At 35.9% G+C, this 21,123-nt stretch overlaps 2 protein-coding genes and 1 long non-coding RNA gene across 3 annotated transcripts in view; 2 read left to right on the top strand and 1 right to left on the bottom strand.

The window, feature by feature from the left end:
- Nucleotides 1-21,123, top strand: part of LOC146395936 (uncharacterized) — a 1,175,949-nt gene that overhangs the window by 861,292 nt on the left and 293,534 nt on the right. The gene's annotated exons all lie outside the window — the stretch shown is intronic.
- DAPL1 (death associated protein like 1) overlaps nucleotides 1-21,123 on the top strand; it is a 933,549-nt gene that overhangs the window by 445,216 nt on the left and 467,210 nt on the right. The window lies entirely within an intron of this gene.
- BAZ2B (bromodomain adjacent to zinc finger domain 2B) overlaps nucleotides 13,984-21,123 on the bottom strand; it is a 394,559-nt gene continuing 387,419 nt past the window's right edge. The window contains 3 exon segments of the mRNA NM_001445102.1: nucleotides 13,984-15,466; nucleotides 18,653-18,796; nucleotides 19,042-19,304. Coding sequence (NP_001432031.1) covers nucleotides 15,313-15,466; nucleotides 18,653-18,796; nucleotides 19,042-19,304 — 561 coding nt within the window. The 3' untranslated portion in view covers nucleotides 13,984-15,312.

The raw sequence follows: 21,123 nt of genomic DNA on the forward strand, positions 1-21,123 counted from the left end.
TAAGAAAAATAGCTAATAATCATACTATCCAATGATAAGCCACCCAGAGATAACACTTCCTTTCAATCTTTCATGCGTTAAGATCAATAATTTTACACAAAGACCTGCAAACTACCTTTCCAACTTAAACTTGTAGGCTGAGCATTTCCAAGTCTAAAATTTCTTCCGTAGTTTAATTACTGTTTCTGCCTAATGGTCCACACCTCCAGAAACATACCGCAATTTATTTAACATTTTCCCAATTGTTTCAATATTTTTGTGCTTCTTATAAATAATACTGGATTCAATGACTTTGTGCATAAATCCTTATTCACATTAATGAACATATGCTAAGGAAATTGTTAAATAGAAATGGAATTACTGGACATAACATAGTTTTAATAAATTTTGCCATATTGCTTTTCAGAGAGGTTGTATGTTTTTCACTCTCAGCAGCATATGGTGGTGCCTGTCCCTCCACATTCTTGACAGACTTGAATAATTTTTTTATATTTTCATTATTTAATGGGTGAAATTGGTTATAATATTCTTAAAGTAAAATATGTAAAAGAAACCCCTGACTACACAGGCCAGTCATTTAGCACAGAGACCTCAAGCCCAATGTGGTCAGTTTGCCTGTCCTGCAAAGAAAGGCAGTTTCAAAGAAGGAAGGTTTATTGTAGCTGCTGTCTAGTCTATGAGTTTCCAACTTCGGAGATGTTAATTAAGATATATTTGCTATATACTAAAGAAGCATTGCAAGAATTTATGGAGCTCTTTGATCACATGAGTGAACTGGTTATCTTACCTCAAAGGACAGAGTGTCAAATAGTTGGAACTTTGAGTTGGAATATTAAAGATTTGACTATTTTATACACTTTTGCTCTAATTATGTAACTGTAGTCAATAATTAATCCTAATTTATTATTAATTTCTAGTTTTATTCCTTGTAATGACATTTGGAGAATATAGAAAGCAATTTTAAATGATATTTTTAAAGGGAAACTCATTTTTCAATTTAATAATAAATACATGCTCTCAAAATAAAATTCTATGGGATCAGAACAGATGTGAGTCAGTGATTACTCAAAAATTTCTCCAAGAGTAACCAAGAACCCAAAGGAGAAAGAAAGTGAAGATAGGCACTGGTGAAATTAGAAAAGGTGGGTATCAGAATGGGTCCTAAACAGCCTTAAAGCGTGAGCCAACTGAGGTTTGAGCTTGGTTAATATCCAGTTTCAGAGTAAATACTCAGGGATGCATTTGGGTTGTTCTGCTTTGCAGGCAAACTAAAGCCAGAGTTTCCAGAACAATCAGGCAAGGTAGAGTAAAAGATGTAAAAAACTCCCTGGAGGTGTTCAGGTTGCCAAAAAAAAAAAAAAAAAAAAAAAAGTATCAAGCTCAATACATTTCATACCAGCATTTTGGTGTCGTGTATATACTTCAAAAAAAGTCTGTAAATTTATCCATGAGAATGATCCAGGAATTCTCTGATACTGAGGTAATCATTCACTTTCCACACCTGGTATTATACACAGCACTACCTCCCAGAAGAGAACTCTGGATATCTGGGAAGATGTAACTGGAAGTGGGCTGTTATCTTCTGCTTTATGGAATAGTCTCTGAATTCCCCTTAGCCTTTGCCATTAAATAAACTTTACATCCTCTAACTGGCCATGTTTCCATTAATCCGCCCATAGTCCTGGGTGTCAACTACATCATGAGAGTTGAGTAGAGTTCTTTGAGTTAGTGCGTCATACAGATAATAGGAAGACCTAGGAGCTGCCAAAGAGGTTGAGGAAGGATCCTGCTGGGCACAGTGAGAACTGCCTGATGATCGAAACTGTACACATAGTTGGGAATAAGAAGACTGGAAAGAAATGTGACAACACTTGGTATTTGTAAATGCTAAATTTTGCAGTTCCGACTATGCCCATTTCTTCCTCTTTGATACAAGAAGCCTTTTTCTTGTTTATAGATTTTTAAATTCCAATTTCCCATCATTAAAAATTATCTTTTCTTATTTCTTCTGTCTCATCTTCTCAAATTCTTTATCTTCCAATGTATTCCTATTAATGTGCTCCAAGAGAATTCAAGATTTTTTAAATACATTTTTGATTAAAAAACCCCACATTTTGTCTCTGATTCATGGGTTTTTTAAATAACATAAGAGGAAGATATGACAGACATTGTATAATCAACAGTCCAACTTACAGAATTAGCATTAATTCAAACCCTTTGCTTGTCATAGGTCTATTTAGAGTTTCTCTTTCTTCTTGAATCAGTTACAGTAATTTGGGTCTTATAGGAATTTGTCCATTATCACTTAGGTTTTCTACTTGGTTAACATCACTTGTTCATAGTATTCACTATAATCCCTTTTTATTTCTATAAGGTCAGTAGCAGTGACCCCTCTTTCCTTCCTGACTTTGGTAGTATGAGTCTTCTCTCTTTTTGTCAGTTTACCTATAGCTTTGTCAATTTTGTTGATCTTTTCAAAGAACCAATTTTTGATTTGATTTCTCAATTCTCTTTATAGTCTCTTTTTCATTAATTTCTCCTCTATTCATTATCTCTTTCCTCCTGCTTGCTTAACATAAAGTTTGTTTGGAAGTTAAGGTTATTAATTTAGGAATTTTTTCCCATACAGAATTTACACTATAAGTACTCCTCTAAACACTGCTTTGGCCAAAGCCCAGTAATTGTTTGTATTAATAAAAATCTACCAGCTTTCTTTAGGAGGATCCCAACTTGGGTCTCCATAATATCATAAAGCATTGTTCACACAAATCCATACCAGTCCAAAGTTTCATCGGGTCAAAATATACTCCAGCCCCTCAATTTTCTTACTGTTTTTGTGTTTTTTCATCATAGGATTTCTCAAATGCAGTGTCTCCTCTTTTAAACCTAAGGTAAACTGTATTAACAGTCTGTCATGATTATGAAAGATTTATATGGCTCGATCTATTTATCGTTTTCCAAGACCCTCTTAATCTTTTATCACACTTTCCTTGATTGTCCATTCTAGTTCTCTTCCAGGACCCTTCATAAATCATGGGATAGAGAGAGGTAAGATATTAGGCCCTACTGGGCCTACTTTTTCCTTCTAATCCAGTGGCTTGGTAGCTAGTCAATGAGAATCAGGATAGCCTAGGATTTGGGACAATTACAATGAACCCCAATATCTCAGTGACTCAAATCAAGAAAGGTTTATTTCTTAGTTAGGCTATACATACATTACAAAATGGTAGGGAATTATATTCAACATAGTTAATCAGGGGCCTGGGATAACAGAACATGGGTTATCTGTGTCAGAGGGAAAAGAGAGAAATTAAACCCTTGGCCAGCAAGATACAAATACTTACACTCAGATCTCCTTGGTCAGAATTAGCTTGTCAAATGGCCTCACTCCACCACAAGGTGTGTAGGAAATACAATTCCACCATGTGCCCAGGAAGATGGAAAGCTAGAAGTCTTTGATTTTATGGTATTAATGACTATACCAGATAGTACATTCTGTCCCCTTAGAAGAGAATGAGATCAAAGTTAGAGTCCCTCTTGAAAGGGAATGAGATCAAAGTTAGAGACCAGAGGAAAGCAATCTGGAGAATTACAAGAAGTTTTACTTTGTATCAGATAATCCATTGTTTTTCACCTGTTTAGTTCACTTGGGAACTTTCAGGCCCTTTATTTTAGATATGAGCCTCTTTAACATGTCCCAGGAAGCAGCTGTACTTTATCAGAACATTACTAAGCCTTAAGATAGGATTATAAAGTAATATGACTGTGTATTCATGAAATTTAATCCAACATAGATATGCAATAAGAGCTATCCTTTTCAAAGCAATCATTTAGGAAATTCAAACATTTATTCCAGCATAGGTGCTACCCAAAATATATTTAGAACCACAATTTTTGGCATTGTTTTCAGAGAGTGTGGCTCTTTCTTTCGAATATCTTCCTTAATGGGAATGCTTTATTGACAGAATTTTGTTGGGTATTTTTAATATGCCAAAAATTATAGTAGATACTGGGTATTTTAAAATGTGAAAGGCACAATCTCTTGAGGAGCCATGTCAAGTGAGAGTGGAAGATACACATCCCATAACAGCAATACTTGAGTTATAGGAGAATAATGAATTCCAGCTGCTTATAGGAATTTTGAGTGGAAGAGTAAGAAAGCCAGTTAAATCAATACATAGTGGACAGTTATCTCTATTCATGTAACAGGAGCATGCCAATAAACACATGACTCATGCTGAGCTTTACAAATGTGCAGAATTCCAATCAGATGGCCAGAAATAATTTTAAACAGGCAGAACCGGAAAATGTGATAATCAAGAAGGCTGAGGAGTTCCAGCTGTGGCACAGTGGGTTAAGGATCCAGCATTGCTGCAGCTGTGGTGTAGATCACAGCTGTGGCTCAAATGCAGTCCCTGGCCTGGGAACTTCCATATTCAGTGGATGCAGCAAAAATAAACAAATAAAAAATACAAAAATGAAAGAAAAGATAGAAAGCTGAGATATTTCAGTCTCTCAGTAACAAAAATGGGGATAAATATCATGGAACAGAGAAAAAGGGAAGTTTGAGGGTTAAAATATGCTGTTTAGCATTAGTTGTCCAGAAAAGAACCCCAGAAGGTGTCAGAGAGACTCTGTTGTGGTTTGCGGTGTTGTGGAGAGGGGCTGCCTCACCTGCCCTTCCTGTACCTGGATAAAACACTTCCAAGGGCATCCCATTCTCATTGTGTTGATTGTATATGCTCATCTAGTATATTTCAGATAATTCAGTCTCTTTCTTAAATATCATGGCACTGGAAACCTGGACACAGTACTTTAGTTAATACAAAGGAATGTCTCCTGTTATGATTTGGTTGATATGTTGGTTTATGCTTCACTTAGTGAGTGTGGTTTGTGCACTTTGGCAACCCTAAGTCTGATCAGCTTTGGAGGCTGTGATAAAATCACGTCCAGAAAGAAAGTAGGTAAGTCACCAGACTTGGTCATATTTCACTCACCATCCACTCTCTTTAGCGTCTTTATAGCTTAGTGATAATAGCATGGTTTGGGGCCCACTGACTGAGTTTGAATAGTAGTTCTGACAACTAATTAGCCATGTAGCCAAACAAGCCTTGGTTTCCTCATATATCATATGTCACATAGGACTGTTTAGAAGATTAAACAAAATACTGCATATGCAGTATGTAGCCTAGTGTCATATATGTATGAATACTCCTTTCCTATGTAACTGCAAAAAACAAGTATGGTATCTCTGAGCAAAACAAACACACACAAAAAATTATTCTTGGGAGTTCCTGCTGTGGCGCAGCAAAAACAAACCTGACTAGTATCCATGAGGATGCGGGTTGGATCCCTGGCCTCGCTTAGTGGTGTCGAGATCTGGCGTTGCCATGAGCTGTGGTGTAGGTTGCAGACGTGGCTTGGATCCCGCATTGTTGTGGCTGTGGTGGAATAGCCTGGGAACTTCCATATGCCATGGGTGCAGCCCTAAAAAAAAAAAAAAGCGAGAAAAAATTCTTTGAAGGGCCATCAAGAAGCTCAACTTTTTTTGGGTGGAAGCAGGCTTGTATATACAACTTGTTATGATATGATGTGAGAATGGCTCTGATAGTCACAAAATTCTATAGGAGTAAAAATAACTGCCACCTTGGGTGGAGGGTGGGAAGGAGAGTAGAGGAAGGCACAGATAATAGAATCTGGCCCATGGTAGGTAGGTATACACTGTGTTCTGGAGTAATTTTGTGGGATGAGTTGACAATGTAGGGAAGAGAGGATGAGGTCATGATAGGAGGAAGGCTCAGAATAGGCTGAGCTAGATGTGAAGAGCCTTTAATTCCACACACATATTTTTAGCAAGGGCCTGAGAGAATATTGGTTCAGGATGACAGAGTGGTGGACAAAAGGAGGATAACTTCAAAACTTCAAAACTTATTAAAACAATGGAAAGAGACCTGTGGAAAAGAAGAGAAAGCCCAGAAATAAGCCCTCGCATATATGGTCAAGTGATTTTCAATGAGGATGTTGAGAACATTAAATGAGGAAAGGAATTTTTCCAACAGATGGTGTAGCAAAAACTGGATATCCACATGCAAAATAATGAAGTTGGACTCTTGCTTTTTACCATGTACAAATATTAAGTCAAAGTGGATCCAAGACCTAAATGTAAGAGCTAAAACTATTAGAAGAAAACATAGGGGGAATGATTTATGACATTGGATTTGCAGTGATTTCTTGCATAGGATGCCAAAAACACAGACGAAAGAAAAAAAGTAAATTGGACTACATCAAAATTAAAAATTTCTGTGCATCAAAGTGTACAGACAACAGAGTAAAAAGGCACCCCATAGAATGGAAGAAACTTTTTATAAATCATATATTTATAAGGGTTGTTAATATTAGAATATATACAGAATTCCTATAACACAACAAAAACAAAAATACAAACAACCTGATTTTAAAATGGGCAAAGGACTTAGACATTTCTCCAAAGGTATGCAAAAAGCCAATAAGCATATCAAAAGATGCACAACTTCACTAATCATCCGAGAAATGCAAATCACAACCAAAATGAGATACCTCGTCACACCTACTAGGATGGATCATATCAAAAAACAAAGCAAGTGTTGACAAAGATGTGGAGAAATTGGAAACTTGTATACTGTTGGCAGGAATGTAAAATAGTGCTCCTGCTATGGAAAACATTTTGGTAGTTCCTTAAAAAATTAAAATTAGAATTTTCATCTGATCCAACAATTACCCTTCTGAGTACTTACCCCAAAGCATTGAAAGCAGGATCTTGAAGTGATGTTTGTACACTTATGTTCGTAGCAGCATTACTCACAATAGCTAAAAGAGGAAGCAATCCACAAGTACATCCACAGATGAATGGATAAACAAAAAGTGGTCATACAGATATAACGATATTTTTATTCACCCTAAAAAGAAAGGAAATTCTGATACATGGTACAACATGGATGAATCTTGAAGACATGTTTAATGAAATAAGCCAGGTGCAAAAAGACATACTGTTAAGATACCACTTACATGAGGTACGTAAAGTACTCAGATTCATAAAGACAAAGTAGAATGATGGTGTTCAGGGGCTGGAGGAAGGAGGGAATGAGGAATTACTGTGTAATGGATATAGAGTTTTAGTTTTACAAAATGAAGAGGCTTCTGAAGCTGGTGATGGGTGTGCAACAATATGGATGTACTGAATATATCAGATTAAAGATAATTCCAGTTCCTTCCTTATGTACAGACGCGAAATGTTCAATATACTTTCATTATTTTGATTGTAAAGCAATGTAATTATTTCTAAATAAATTAAAATGCATTCATCTCTTTAAAATTATCATCTTGATATTATTCCATGATGCTACCAATGCAAAAATTAGTTTTGGAATATTTGGTGGGAATATGCATTCAAAAAATGTTCAAAGTAATCAAGAAAATCAGTCTTACGTTCTGAGAAATTCTATTTGAAAGCCAAAGACAAGCGTTTAAGTCTCAAATGAAGTTTACCAAGTTTGGTGCCAAGGAGTAAATTACTTGACCTTTTTAGTATTGGTTTCTTGTCTGTAAAATGGGCTACACTCTAGCCTATATGAATGGAGCCCTCTGAAACTGCATAGCATGTAGCCTGGATACCTGCAAAGCAGTATCCCTAGTTATATCAAGGTGCTCTCATCTGAAACAATATATTCAAATCAAAATGGCTTAGGCAGTAGAACAACTTATCATACCTAGCAAAATGTTCAGAGGTTGTGTGGTTCCCAGATTAATTTGATGGCTCAAGAGCTATCAAGAACCCAAGTCCATTCTATCTCTCCCTCCTCTCCCATCTTCAGTGATATCATCTCTCAGGTTTGCTTCTTCATAGCTGAATGATGGCCGGAGTATCTCCAAGTGTCATGGCCTCCCATAACCATTTCCAAAGACTGCAAGAGAGGATGTCCTTTTTGGACAAAAATTCTCCTCTGGATAAATCTCCAGGAATCCACTGCAGACTTTCTCTCTCATGTCACTGCCCAAAATTGTGTCACATCCTCAGTCTTTTAAGCAATAACTTTCAAGAGAAATGGAATTACCAGGAACGAATTAAAAGACTCTTCTGGGGCTAAAAAAGGGCCCGCTTTCCCATGAAGCATATAACCAACCAACATCTTCAAAGAGTGGAGGAAAGGAAGGAGATGATATCCAACTACTGAATAGGCAATTAAAATGTCTTCCTGAATTATAGTTTTGCCTGGATACAAAACTATAATTCAAAAAGATTCGTGCACTTCTTTGTTTATTGCAGCACTATTCACAATAGCCAAGACATAAAAACAACCTAAATGTCTACTGACAGATGAATGGAATAAGAAGATGTGGTGTGTGTGTGGAATACTATTCAGTGGAATATAGTGGAATACTACTCAGCCATAAAAAATAGTGAAATAATGCCATTTGTAACAACACAGATGCAACTAGAGGTTTATCATACTAAGTGAAGTCAGAAAGAGGAAGACAAATACAATATATCACTTATATGTGGAATCTAAAATATGGCACATATAAACGTATCTATAAAACAGAAACAGACTCATAGACACAGAGAACACAAGGTTGCTAGGGGGGAGGGGAGAAAGAGTAGGAGGGACCGAGAATTTGGGGTTAGTAGATGTAAATTATTACATTTGGAATGGATAAGCAGTAAAGTCCTACTGTATAGCACAGGGAATTATATCCAATCTCCTGGGGGGGGATCATGATGGGAAATAATATTTTAAAAGTGTGTAAATATATATATTTGTCACTTTGCTCTACATCAGAAATTGGCACAATATTGTAAATCAACTATACTTTAATAGAAATGTCTTCCACATGAAAAATATCCATATGATAAAAAGCCCTGCAGATTTTTCCCCATGCTGAGGGCATTAAATGTATTTTGGCAGAATTACTATAGACTATACTACAACCAGCTTTTTCACTTAATTTACCCATATTAAAATTTTCATGATTAATTTTTAATGATGGAATAGAATCTGACTTTGTTTTTAAAAAGTCACTTCTATATTCAAAAGAACTGAATATGCTATAATGAAGATCTTCAGAAAAGTTTATCACACATACTGAAAGCAATATTGAAAAACAAGTTGTAAACGTATTCAGAAAATTGGCGGAAACACTAGAATATGTATGTACATTGCAAGGCCTTCCACTGTTTTCATACAAACCGGCCACGTAGGTGCTTCACTAGCCTTCGGTGCTGTGATGACTTCCTTTCATCTCAGCCCAGAGCAGGGTTTATTCCCAACTGGCTGTAAGTCTCAGGTCTCTTTCACTCACTACTGAATTCCTCTTCAAGATTCAACCACATTCTTTGATATCCATTACCATGATTATTATGCTTTTTTTATCGTTATTAATGCAGTAAGGAGTTCAAGGAGAATACAGGAACCTTTAGAAGTCGGCTTGGTACTTTTTTTTTTTAATTTCAAGAATGAACTATATACAACTTATAGTGTACCCCACAATGCTGTTATTTAGTCATCTGAGTGAGAACCCAAATGATCTTCATGTATACAGTCACGGTACAGAAAGCACAAATAGATCTCAGATATTAATTTTGCCACTGCTTCTTCTTGGATATAAAGCTAAAGTGCAAAATTCTGTTCCAGTAAAGGTTCAGAGAATCCAAATTTTCTTCTTTCAACTCTACATTTGGCCAACTAAATCACCCTTCCAAGCACTGCTATAGTAATCCATATGTCAACATAAGCCCCAATAATACCTGAGAACACTCAGTATTTTCTCTCCATCTGCATATACCTGAGCTTTTCCCCAGTTCATCTACTGAATGTCCCATCTCCTGAATATCTGAAAATAAAATGTGGGGCGGTTTTACAGTCCCTAAAAGGCAGATGGGGTTAGATATGATGTTAACATAAAGCCAATAAAAAGGCAAATCCAAGCTGAAGCTACTAAAATGATTACAGAAACTGTTCGATATTTCTCAAGACATAGTATTCAAATTCAAAATATGTAATAAATTGTTAGTGAAAAATAATCCAAACAAATACTGAACATTGGTTGAGAGACAGGGGAAGGACTCCTCTTCCCATGCTGTTAGAAGTGTAAACTGCTGCTGTCCTCTGGATAGTAGTTGACATAGCAGGTCAAGTAAGTGTGCACCTAACAGCTTGGGTGGGGAGGGGTAGATCTCCTTACGTATAGATCCTAAAGAAACTTATCACAGTCTGTTAGTTATCTATGGCTGTGTAACAAATTACTCAAAACTGAGTGGCTTGAAACAACAATAAACATTTATTATCTCATATTTTCCATGTGTCAAGAATTCAGGAGGGCCTCAGGGTCTCTCGTGAAGCTGCAGTCCAGATGCTGGCCGGGGCTCCTGTCACCTGTTTAGCTTCAACTGAAGGATCCACTTCTAAGATGCCTTTATCACATGGCTTGCAAGTGAGGCTAGCTGTTGGCTGTGCCATAGGGCTGCTACATTGTTCTCACAACACTATGGTTGGCTTTACCAGGAGCAAGTTATCCAAGAGAACAAGGTGGAAGCAGCTATGTATTTATGACCCAGTCTGAGAATTCACATATCACAATGCCATATTATGTTGGTCACACAGGTGAGACCCAATACAATTTGGGAAAGGATTACATAGGGCATGAATTATTTAGGACTATCCAGGAAATGGCCTTATACATATGTGTCCATAGAAGACATATATGACAAAATCTACTGCAGTATTATTTGCAGTGACAGGGAGTTGCGGGCAACTTAGGTTTTCATTCCGAGAGAAATTTGACGGGATAATGTGATATGTGCCCTTGATGGAATACCTTGTAGCAGTCAAAAGTAATGAACTAGATTTATGTATTTTTTTTTCCGACTCAAATGAAAATTAGAAAAACAGAATGAGATGTATAGAATAATGCAAATTATATAAATTTAAAAAACACTATATATTTTTTCCACATATATTTTTTAGATATCCACATTGCCAAATACATACATAAAAGGTTGACGGGAAAGACATATGTAGTTGTATATGGGAGGGAAGGAAAGTGAAGAGGAGCTGAAGGAAGAGATAAGAAAATGAAATGAAAGAGGGGCTTTGCAAGAACAATGTGAAGAGTGTGTCATGAATCAAGGAGAGGAATAACCTCAATTCCGGTGGTTCAGGTTACAAAAATTTTTTTTAGGAGCTCCTGTTGTGGTGCAGCAGAAACAAATCTGACTAGTAACCATGAGGTTTTAGGTTCAATCCATGGCCTCACTCAGTGGTTTAAGGATCCAGCACTGCTGTGAGCTGTGGTGTAGGTCAAAGACGGCTCGGAGCCTGTGTTGCTGTGGCTCTGGCGTAGGCCAGTGGCTACAGCTCCGATTAGACCCCTAGCCTGGGAACCTCCATATTCTGCAGGTGTGGCCCTAAAAAAGCAAAAAAAAAAAAAAAAAAACCCAAACTTTTTTTCAAAAGTAGAATTGTAATGTGACCCAAGCAGCTTGGCCTAAGAGATCTAATTGAGGCAAAATTCCTACAAGGTTCTACAAGTGTCCCTGTGTTGTATTTTTTGAGTCATCTTCCTTTGGAAGGAAAACTTAGATTTTCTTAAAATAACTTATTTTCTTAATGGAATGAATTTTTTTTTTTTTAAGAGAACACAAATTTCTGTCTTCTCAAGTGCAAATAACCTTAAGAGAGGTAGCCCACAAATACAACTGATAAAAAGGAGTAAGTTATTGATATCAGCTTTTCTGGTTAAGCATGCTTCATGGGAGGCTAACTGAGCAGGATTTTAAATTTCTTGAAAGGTAAGTTCCTGTCGTGGCTCAGCAATGAGTTAACTGACTAGCATCCATGAGGATGCAGGTTTGATCCATGGCCTTGCTCTGTGGGTTAAGGATCCGGTGTTGCCATAAGCTGTGGTGTAGGTCACAGATGAGGCTCAGATCCAGCGTTGCTGTGGCTGTGGCGTTAAGGCCAGCAGCTACAGCTCCGATTTGACCGCTAGCCTGGGAACCTCCATATGCTGCAAAAATAAAAATATTGAAAGGGTATGAGGGTGGGAGGTAGAAAAGAATAGAGCAGTGCATTAAGGTACCAAAAGACAGAGTAGATCCCTCATCATTTTGATTAAAATGAGTGCTTTTAACAAATTTCATTTTGGGGTTGAAATAAGACAAAGAGATCATCTTACATTTAGGGTAAGTTCAAGGTATACCCATGGATAAATTTTCATTTGCTTAATTTTCACCATGGTCAACAACTAAATAAATATATTAACTTATTCTCTAGATGTTGTTTCAAACTGATGATTATTTGGGGAATTTAGTAGTAATGGGTGATTGGTTTGTCCTTAGGACAAATCTAACCTTACGGGCAGGCCAGGATTTTTATAATTTACACAGCAATCAGGACTAAAAGGGAAAAGGTTCAGGTTAAAGCCTAACTGGAGTTCCCGTTGTGGCGCAAGAGAAACGAACCTGGCTAGTATCCACGAGGATGCGAGTTCGATCCCTGCCACACTCAGTGGGTCGGGGAGCTGGCATTGCCATGAGGTGTGGTGTAGGTTGCACATGCACCTCAGGACTGGTAGTGTTGGGGCTGTGGTGTACGCCAGCAAGCTGCAGCTCTGATTCGATCCCCAGCCTGGGAACATCCATATGCCACAAGGGTGGCCCTAAAAAGCAAAAAAAAAAAAAAAGGCCTAATTTATCTTAATGAAAGTATGTTGTGTATAACTGTAATTGTGTGACAGCGGAGGGTTAGGAAAATGCTTTTATATTTGAGGAGAACAAAAATACTGGTTTTATTGAAGATATATCCAACCTAGGGTTCAGTGAATGCAAGAGTCATTCCCATCCCAGAATATCCACACTTGTGTTGTAACAACTATTACCAAGGCCAATTGTGGTCCTTTGGGGATCATACCCACTACTTCTTAAACAGCCATTCCTGCTGAGTAACAATAATGAAGATACCGGTCCAAAGTAGACAATATTTACCAAGCTTTCTTTCTTTTTTTTTTTTTTCCAGGGGTATTATATATTTTTAAAAGAAAATGATCATTCTTGAAAAATTGTTCTTTGTGTGTGTTTAAGTATTTTATTTCTCATTTGCCCCTCAGACAGCAGACATGTTAATATCATGCCCTTAAATGCCATCTAATATAAATTAATGTTAACATGTGTGATTCCTAAGTAAACACCCCCATGAAGAAGACCTCCTCCCCATGGAGCATCTGGCACTTCAATAATCACAAAACCACGTACTTTATTCACAGCACCACTTTGTTCCCTGTTCCACATGGTAGTTTTGAATGAGCACCAGCTCCTTAAGGCATCATTGCAATATTTGGTTAACAGAAACTGACATATTTACATAATAACAGCTGATTTCCATTTAAGCCTTCACAAGCAATTTAGGAATTTTGGAAAATACTCTGTGGTTATGAAGCATATTTAAAATCCATTTTCTAAGGACACTATCTAGGATACTTGGTCACTACACTGTAAGCTCCACTGAAGGTAGGGCCTGCGCCTGTCTTGTTCATTAATGATTCCTCAGACCCCAGCCAGACATCAAATCATATTTCATGAATGTCTGAACTTGCCTCTCATGACTTATTAGACAAATTTCTAAGATCAATTCTTTCTTATTGAGTTGTATGCCTACAATAGACATCTGACCTATCAGAACAAGATCTTAAAAAGTGTATTCTAATATTTTCATATTGAACATGTGAAATAAACAATAAAATATGGTCCAGAGAGGTTCAGAGAGACTCCTGAAAGTCACATCACTTGACTTAAGAAAAACCACCTTCTTCCACTTAGCCCAGTATATTCTTGGAACCATACTCTGCTGCTTCTCTTTTATGATTCTGTAAGGCAAATTTAAGTTGACCTCTTTTTTTTTTTTTTGAAAAAAAATATATTTCCAGATTCATTAAAAAAAACTAAAAAGACTAGTTTGTAAAAGTCTTTTATTGTATCCGTGCCACACATAGTAGTGAAAAATAACACTCCTAAAAAAAAGAATGCTACCTTTTCCACAACATTTTATTTTAAATAAAACTTCAAGTACTCTTACATAGGTACAAAAAAAATTCTGATCTATTTGCCTCCAACAGGCCACCACAACACACAGTAGATAAAACACAGTGGTTACAAATGTCTTTTAAATTTATTTCTGAGGCAAGGCAAATGGGAAGGAAATGTTTCTATGAAAAAATACTGTGTGCGTAGGAAATTGTCACAATTTTATTCCACATGGATACAAATGATTATACTTTAATTTAGGCCCTGGTGGCTTAAAATCATATAACAAAATAGAAAAATGGAAAACTAATATCCCCTACACCCTGTTTCAAAGGCAGGCACTACCAAGATCAAGGAGACGCCACAGTGTTGGTAGAGGATAATTACTGTACAAGCTGTATAGCTGTAATTACTTTTGGACTAAAATAAAATGCTACAATCCTTCTAAGGCATAAACAATAATGTCTGCAAACAATATATACACATAATACATATTTAAAACAAGACTTAATATAAACAATAATGAACAGTATATACATGTCAATTTTTTTTCACTGCCTTGAAATACAATTTAACTACACAAGTGATACAGCAACATATATATGTGTGTATATGTATGTATATACACATATATATGTACTTGTAACTCTACAGTAAAGTTTATTTTTGGTGCTTTATAGCACATCAGTGTAAACAGTTTAACTTGGCTTTGTTTTATATTTTAAAACATTCCTTGTTGTATTTTCAAGATTTAAAGCAATTTTCTAGTTCTTCCTTTTCACAGAAAACGAAGATTCTGGATGTGGTTTAATCATAAATAATTCATAAAATTAAATACATTCACTAAAAAATAAACTACAAAGTAAAAAAATGAAAAATAGATATTTATTGAGAGGGAAAGGAGAACCATTTCCCACATTAGAGCTCTGGTGTTGAATATTCAGTGCGATTTGATATATTTTAATTGCTATTGCACTATAACACCCTTTTCTTTGAAAATTCTTTGGGTGTGCTTCCCTGTTCTACCTAAATTAGCTGATAAATCACACAAACCAATAACCAAGGGCCTTGGTTGTTGTAGGAGTGAAGCCTTTAAAAATGGTATCATTTTCTGATACTTTTTTTTTTCGTGATACTTATTTTAAGGAAAAAAAAAGTCATTATGTATGTGCCTTGCACATTTATGTAAATACAGTTCACATTGCTGGTCTCATTTGTCCTTGTTTAAAAGGAAAAAAAAAAGAGAGATTATTATAACTTCAGCTCACTTTGAAAGTATCTGTCCATTTTTTTTCAAAATACTTCCTCATACTGTGGCCAGCTCTGCCTATGTCAGAATCATCTTCATTAAATGTTTCACAGTTGTCAAAAACAAGCCTGACATCTAGAGCAAAAGTTTCAAGGTTCGGATACCTAGAAGAAAACACATGATTAGAGGCTGTTTTTTAGGGTGGTTTCATTTTGCAAGCAAAGAGGTAATAAAAGATAAAACGTAAAACTGGAAAAAAAAAAGGTTATAATAACTGCATTTAAACTGATATAAAACATAACCTCTTATAAATGGGACATTTAAAAAAATCGCATGTGTTCTGAACTTGTAAAATTTAAAGACAGGTTAAATGGAAAACAGATTTCTCTTGAAGATGAAGATATATTTCAACTAACTAGCATTTTCCTTACATTCCCAATTCCTGTTTGACCTGTATCACAATTCTGTTAGAGGATTCATCATGCTTGATTAGTTTATTAACTTCTTTAACCAACTGTATCATTTGTACTGCCCTGTTATTCACATTCAAAAACATTTAGCTGTAGTAGAAAAAATATAAATGCTTTCTATGTACCAAAGAACATTACAGTCGCCCTGTGGCTTTTACACACATCCAAGGATGTGCCACTCTGTATTAAACCTTTCCCCTTTCCCATTTCTTTTCAGATATGCTCTTTTGCTCTAACTATGGAATATGATGAAACAAGCAAAAACAAGCAAAAAAAAAAAAAAATACATGTGTTATCTCTTTACCGGAGATAGCATTCTAAGGAACTGCCTTTCAGTGAAAAACACTGTAATCTCAGTGCTTTGTGTGTAAGAACACAGAGAAGAGGACTGAAACGTGCATGAATCTGCCTGAACTTCTGAGTAAGAAAGGACTGCATTTCAAGCCAAATCAATGCACTTTGAAAATGGGGTTTTGGAAATTTAAATTTAAATTAATTCTAACTTACTATGTTAGATACTAAAATAATTTACCCATTGGAAATACCTATGAAGCACACACTGAGGCTCTGAGACCTGGTAAAAGTGGAATCACTTCTTTGATGAAATACCTTGTACAGTTTTTCACTCCTTTGAATATGTGCAATAATAAAAGAAATAATATTTCTTCATCTATAATGAGCTCACAAAGTTGTCACCCATTTTCCTGTTCTTCTGGGATTTATTAATTTTTTTATTAAGGTGAAATTCACATAGCATCAAATTAGCCATTTAAAATTGATAACTGGGGCAGTTAGCACTAAACATTGTCATTACCCCAAAAGGAAACCCTATATCCATTAAGCACTTACTTTCTATTCCTTCCTATCCCCAGCCCCTGGCAACCACCAGTCTATCTTTCTGTCTCTATGCATTTACCTTTTCTGGATATTTCACCTAAAGGTAATCATATAACATGTGTAGGAATGATTTTTATAAAATATTTTGAAGTTACCTCGAAAACTATTTCTCTCTTTAGACTGTTCCTTAATATAAGAAAAGGTTAATGATTAATGCCAGGGAGACAAATCCAGGAGATAATTCTACATGAGATTCTAGGTGAAATAAGTGTAAGTGCAAAACCCACATCTGTGCCCTTTGCTTATAGAAGGAGGAGGCAGCTGATGGAACCCAGAGGAGTCATTCCTCCTCTCCAGTCTCTTAAGTTTCTACTTTAAAATTTTGAAATACTGTTTGTGAGTTTTGGTCCCAACTCATCAATTTGGGTTTAATAAAACAACTTGAAGTAAGAGGAGCCTGAATTCTCTGAATTTTGCCTCCCACACAGCTGGCATCACAAGCAGGATTATAAAGAACTGCTTCTCTCTGCTCTGACTGCCTCCATTCAGCAGAATGCCTTCTTAAAAGGGACCTTTGATTTTGCACATAGTCTGCTATTTTGTGGTAATGTGTAAGTGTTTATTTTAAGGTTTTGGTTCATCCTCTATCCAGGAATTGGAGAATTATGGAGGTTAAAGTCAAGAACTAACTTAAACCCTGGGAAGGTATTCTTGCCTAAGTCTCTGTCCTGGTCATGCTGATTGTAAAGTCCATAGTGCTACCCTGCCCCTCAACATCTGATTATTTTGATGGAAAAAGTCCGTTTATAAACAGATATTTTTGCTATTTAGATCATATTAGAACAAATAGTTTTAATGTTTTCTGAGTTTGGGCAGGAAATTAAAAAAAAATAGAACAGATATAATTCTTTAAACGACTGACATGTCAACCTACACAGAAATTATCTTGTCGTTTGGTCTTTCTTATAAATCATTTAGTACATGAAAGACACTGATCATTAGGAGTTAAATTCTACTCGACGCTTCTAAGTTGAATGTAAATCATAGATTACAGTGATTTTCACCAAAAGAATATCCAGGAAGAACATGATGATGATGATGATGATGATGATATGATGATGAAAATAATGTAAATATATTTTACAGCTATTTTTTAAAGTTCCTTCTTTGTTTCTAACTTTATTTTTAAGATGATTTTTATTTTTTCCATTATAGTTGGTAAGTTCTTTCTTTCTCCATATTTTTTATGACTTTGTTTGAAATGATGGGCACAAACTACATGAAGCTAAACCGGTAGGTAGGGATAAAAGGAGCGGGGAGAATGGGGAACAGAGACGCACAGCTCCTGCCATGGACATGTGGAGTGCCTCTGTGTGGGCTTCTTGTGTATGTGAATAGCCTAATTCTTGTGGTTCCAAAATGTCCAGTGTCCTGGTCTAACTAAATGCCACTATCTAACAGCTGCTACTCTCTGGCAGAAGTTTCTAACAAAGACCATACAAGTCACTTTCTACTTTGGATGTGATCACAGAGAATACAGCAGAGAGGAGCAAATAATTTTCTCCCACATTTCATAAATGCATTTTTTGTATTCTCCAACAACTCATGAATAGAGCTTTTAATATTTAAAATTTCCAGCAATCTTCTAGCCCTACCATTGTAATAATCTGAAAATATTACAAAGTCAATTTTTATTAAGGCCACATGACATAGTGTCAATATTCCACTGCTGCATAATACAAGCTCTAGGTTAAATGTTATTTACTTTAGGAGGCTTTTTTGATACTTTCCTTACCTCCCAAGTTGGGTTTGGGCTATTCCAATATTAAAAAGCTTTATCACACTGTTTTTTAGGTATTTAAATAATTTTAATCAACTTGTCTTACATACTATGTGACCCTAACCTAACCCCCAAACACACACACACCCTCCAAAAGCAGGGCCTATGTCTTTGCTGTTAATTAATACACCTTCAGCTCAGTAGAAAAGTACCTAGTATATTCCAAGCATTCAGTAAATATTGAACTGAAATGATTTACTTACTGTCCACTACTTAGTTTCTCTCTGATTGTGGAAAAATCCATAGGCTTCTTAATAACTTTCTTATAACCAGGAACAAGTTTCAAGTTTACAGGAAGTAGAAAAGGCCATGCGTCCTCATGAGTTTCCATTTCAGTAAGGATCATACTAAAGAAAGTAATATTTTTAATCAGTATCTATGCTTTAGAATTATCTATTTTTATAAAAAATTTGCCTTTCAAAATCTTTCAAACAAAATTTTATTTTAAAAGATAAATGAATATATTATATATAGACTCTATATTTCCTATTTTTACAAATTGTGAAAAAGTCACCTGTAGTATGATAGAACATTTCTAAACAAATAAAATGAGATGTTGTCAATATATAGCAAATGAAAACAGAAATAATACCTGCAAAGAGCTAGGTCTTTGGAGTCATCTCTTTTAGGTTTCTTAACAGAAGTAAAACTTTCTTGTTTTGACAAGTTAATAGAAGTATTTTCCTCCATTTTTCTTTTTTTCAGGTCTTTGATTCCTCTTTTTAGTGAACTACTTGTAGATGCAGAGTCTTCATCTTCTGTATCCCCTGTTAAGGTTACTTTCTTGCCTTTTTTTGACTCAGTCTTTTTTCCTTTGACATTAAGTTTTCTGACTTTTAGAGTTTGACCACTTGCCTTTAAATTAAAAAAAAAAAGGAAATGAGTTATAAGAAAAATAACCATCTCCATGCCTTTTATTATTTTATTTTATTTTATTTTTGTCTTTTTGCCATTTCTTGGGCTGCTCCCGCGGCATATGGAGGTTCCCAGGCTAGGGGTTGAATCGGAGCTGTAGCCGCAGGCCTATGCCAGAGCCACAGCAACGCGGGATCTGAGCCGCGTCTGCAACCTACACCACAGCTCACAGCAACGCCGGATCGTTAACCCACTGAGCAAGGGCAGGGACCGAACCCGCAACCTCATGGTTCCTAGTTGGATTCGTTAACCACTGTGCCACGACGGGAACTCCTATTATTTTAAATTATTAAAGTCTAACTGGACAAACAAAAAGAATATGATCTCTGATCTAGAAGGTTGATAATTTTATTATCTTCAAGAGAGATCTATGAAGTTGTTCTCCCATAATATGAGGCAAAATCCAATAAAGCATGAAAAATTTATCTCAGGAATTCTTAAAACTTAAAGACTTTGATCTCATGGTAATCCATCTTTATTTACTACAGAACTTATCAGCAAATATTTCTTTTTTCTTTCTTTTTTTTTTTTTTGTCGTTTGTCTTTTTTGTTGTTGTTTTGTTGTTGTTGTTGTTGTTGCTATTTCTTGGCCGCTCCCGCGGCATATGGAGGTTCCCAGGCTAGGGGTCGAATCGGAGCTGTAGCCACCAGCCTACGCCAGAGCCACAGCAATGCGGGATCCGAGCCGCGTCTGCAACCTACACCACAGCTCACGGCAACGCCGGATTGTTAACCCACTGAGCAAGGGCAGGGATCGAACCCGCAACCTCATGGTTCCTAATCAGATTCGTTAACCGCTGCGCCACGACGGGAACTCCCAGCAATATTTCTTTAGTCTAGGTCACTGAGTTTAAAGATACAAAAGTACTATCTTTTGGAGCACAACATAAATACAAAGATAAATGTAAACAAAATACAGATTTTAGTAATAAGAACATTGAAGAGATCATTAAAAGGCCAGACCAAAACATGAAAAATAGCTCATAAAATGTCAAAAAGTTCTTTGAAAGTGATCAAATCTATTGGAAATGGATATGTTTTTCTAGTTAAAGAAAAAAGCATTTTCTATAAGAATAGAGTTCAATAAACTTGTGATTACCAGGTGTGAACAATGCAGAAGTAAAGAGAAAAGAAAGTCTGTTTTTGAGGAAAATAATAAATAGTATAAAAAAGATTATATTTGGAATCAAAGAATATAAATTCCAGCTATGGCTCTGTCAGTAACTAGCTATGGAACTTGGTACAAAAATGTCTGTGAGGCTCTGTTTTCTCAACCATAAAATAAGAACGATAAGCCAAATGGACGTGTGTGTATATATATCTGAATCAGTTTGCTGCACAGCAGAAATTATTACAACACTGTAAGTCAACTATACTTCAATAAAACTTTTTAAAATGAGGGAAAAAAAGAAAGATAAGCCATACAACTGGTAAGGTCATTCTAGCTCTAAAATTACATGAAAAAAATTTCAATGTGGCCCTATGCAATCTAACTACAACTTGCAGGCAGCACATTGCTGTAACAGTAAGCTCTCTCCCTCCTTCCCCCCATTTAGAAATAGGGAAATAAATCCATATTTTAAGAGTTAAATGTTATGATAGTATAATAAATATAATAGATCATAGAAAATCAGTGCAAAGATACTGGTAATGTATGGTTTTTGTTTTAATTCTGCAGAATAGTGTTTATCCTCACTAGAATTATTTTCTCTTACCCAGACTATTAAGAAATCTTACACCTAAGACTAGAGTCAGATAT

This window comes from Sus scrofa, chromosome 15 (genome assembly GCF_054392235.1).
Source record: "Sus scrofa isolate SSC_HxYL_T2T_F1_AM1 chromosome 15, Sscrofa_HxYL_maternal_Yorkshire_Landrace_v2.0, whole genome shotgun sequence".
Lineage (NCBI taxonomy): Eukaryota > Metazoa > Chordata > Mammalia > Artiodactyla > Suidae > Sus > Sus scrofa.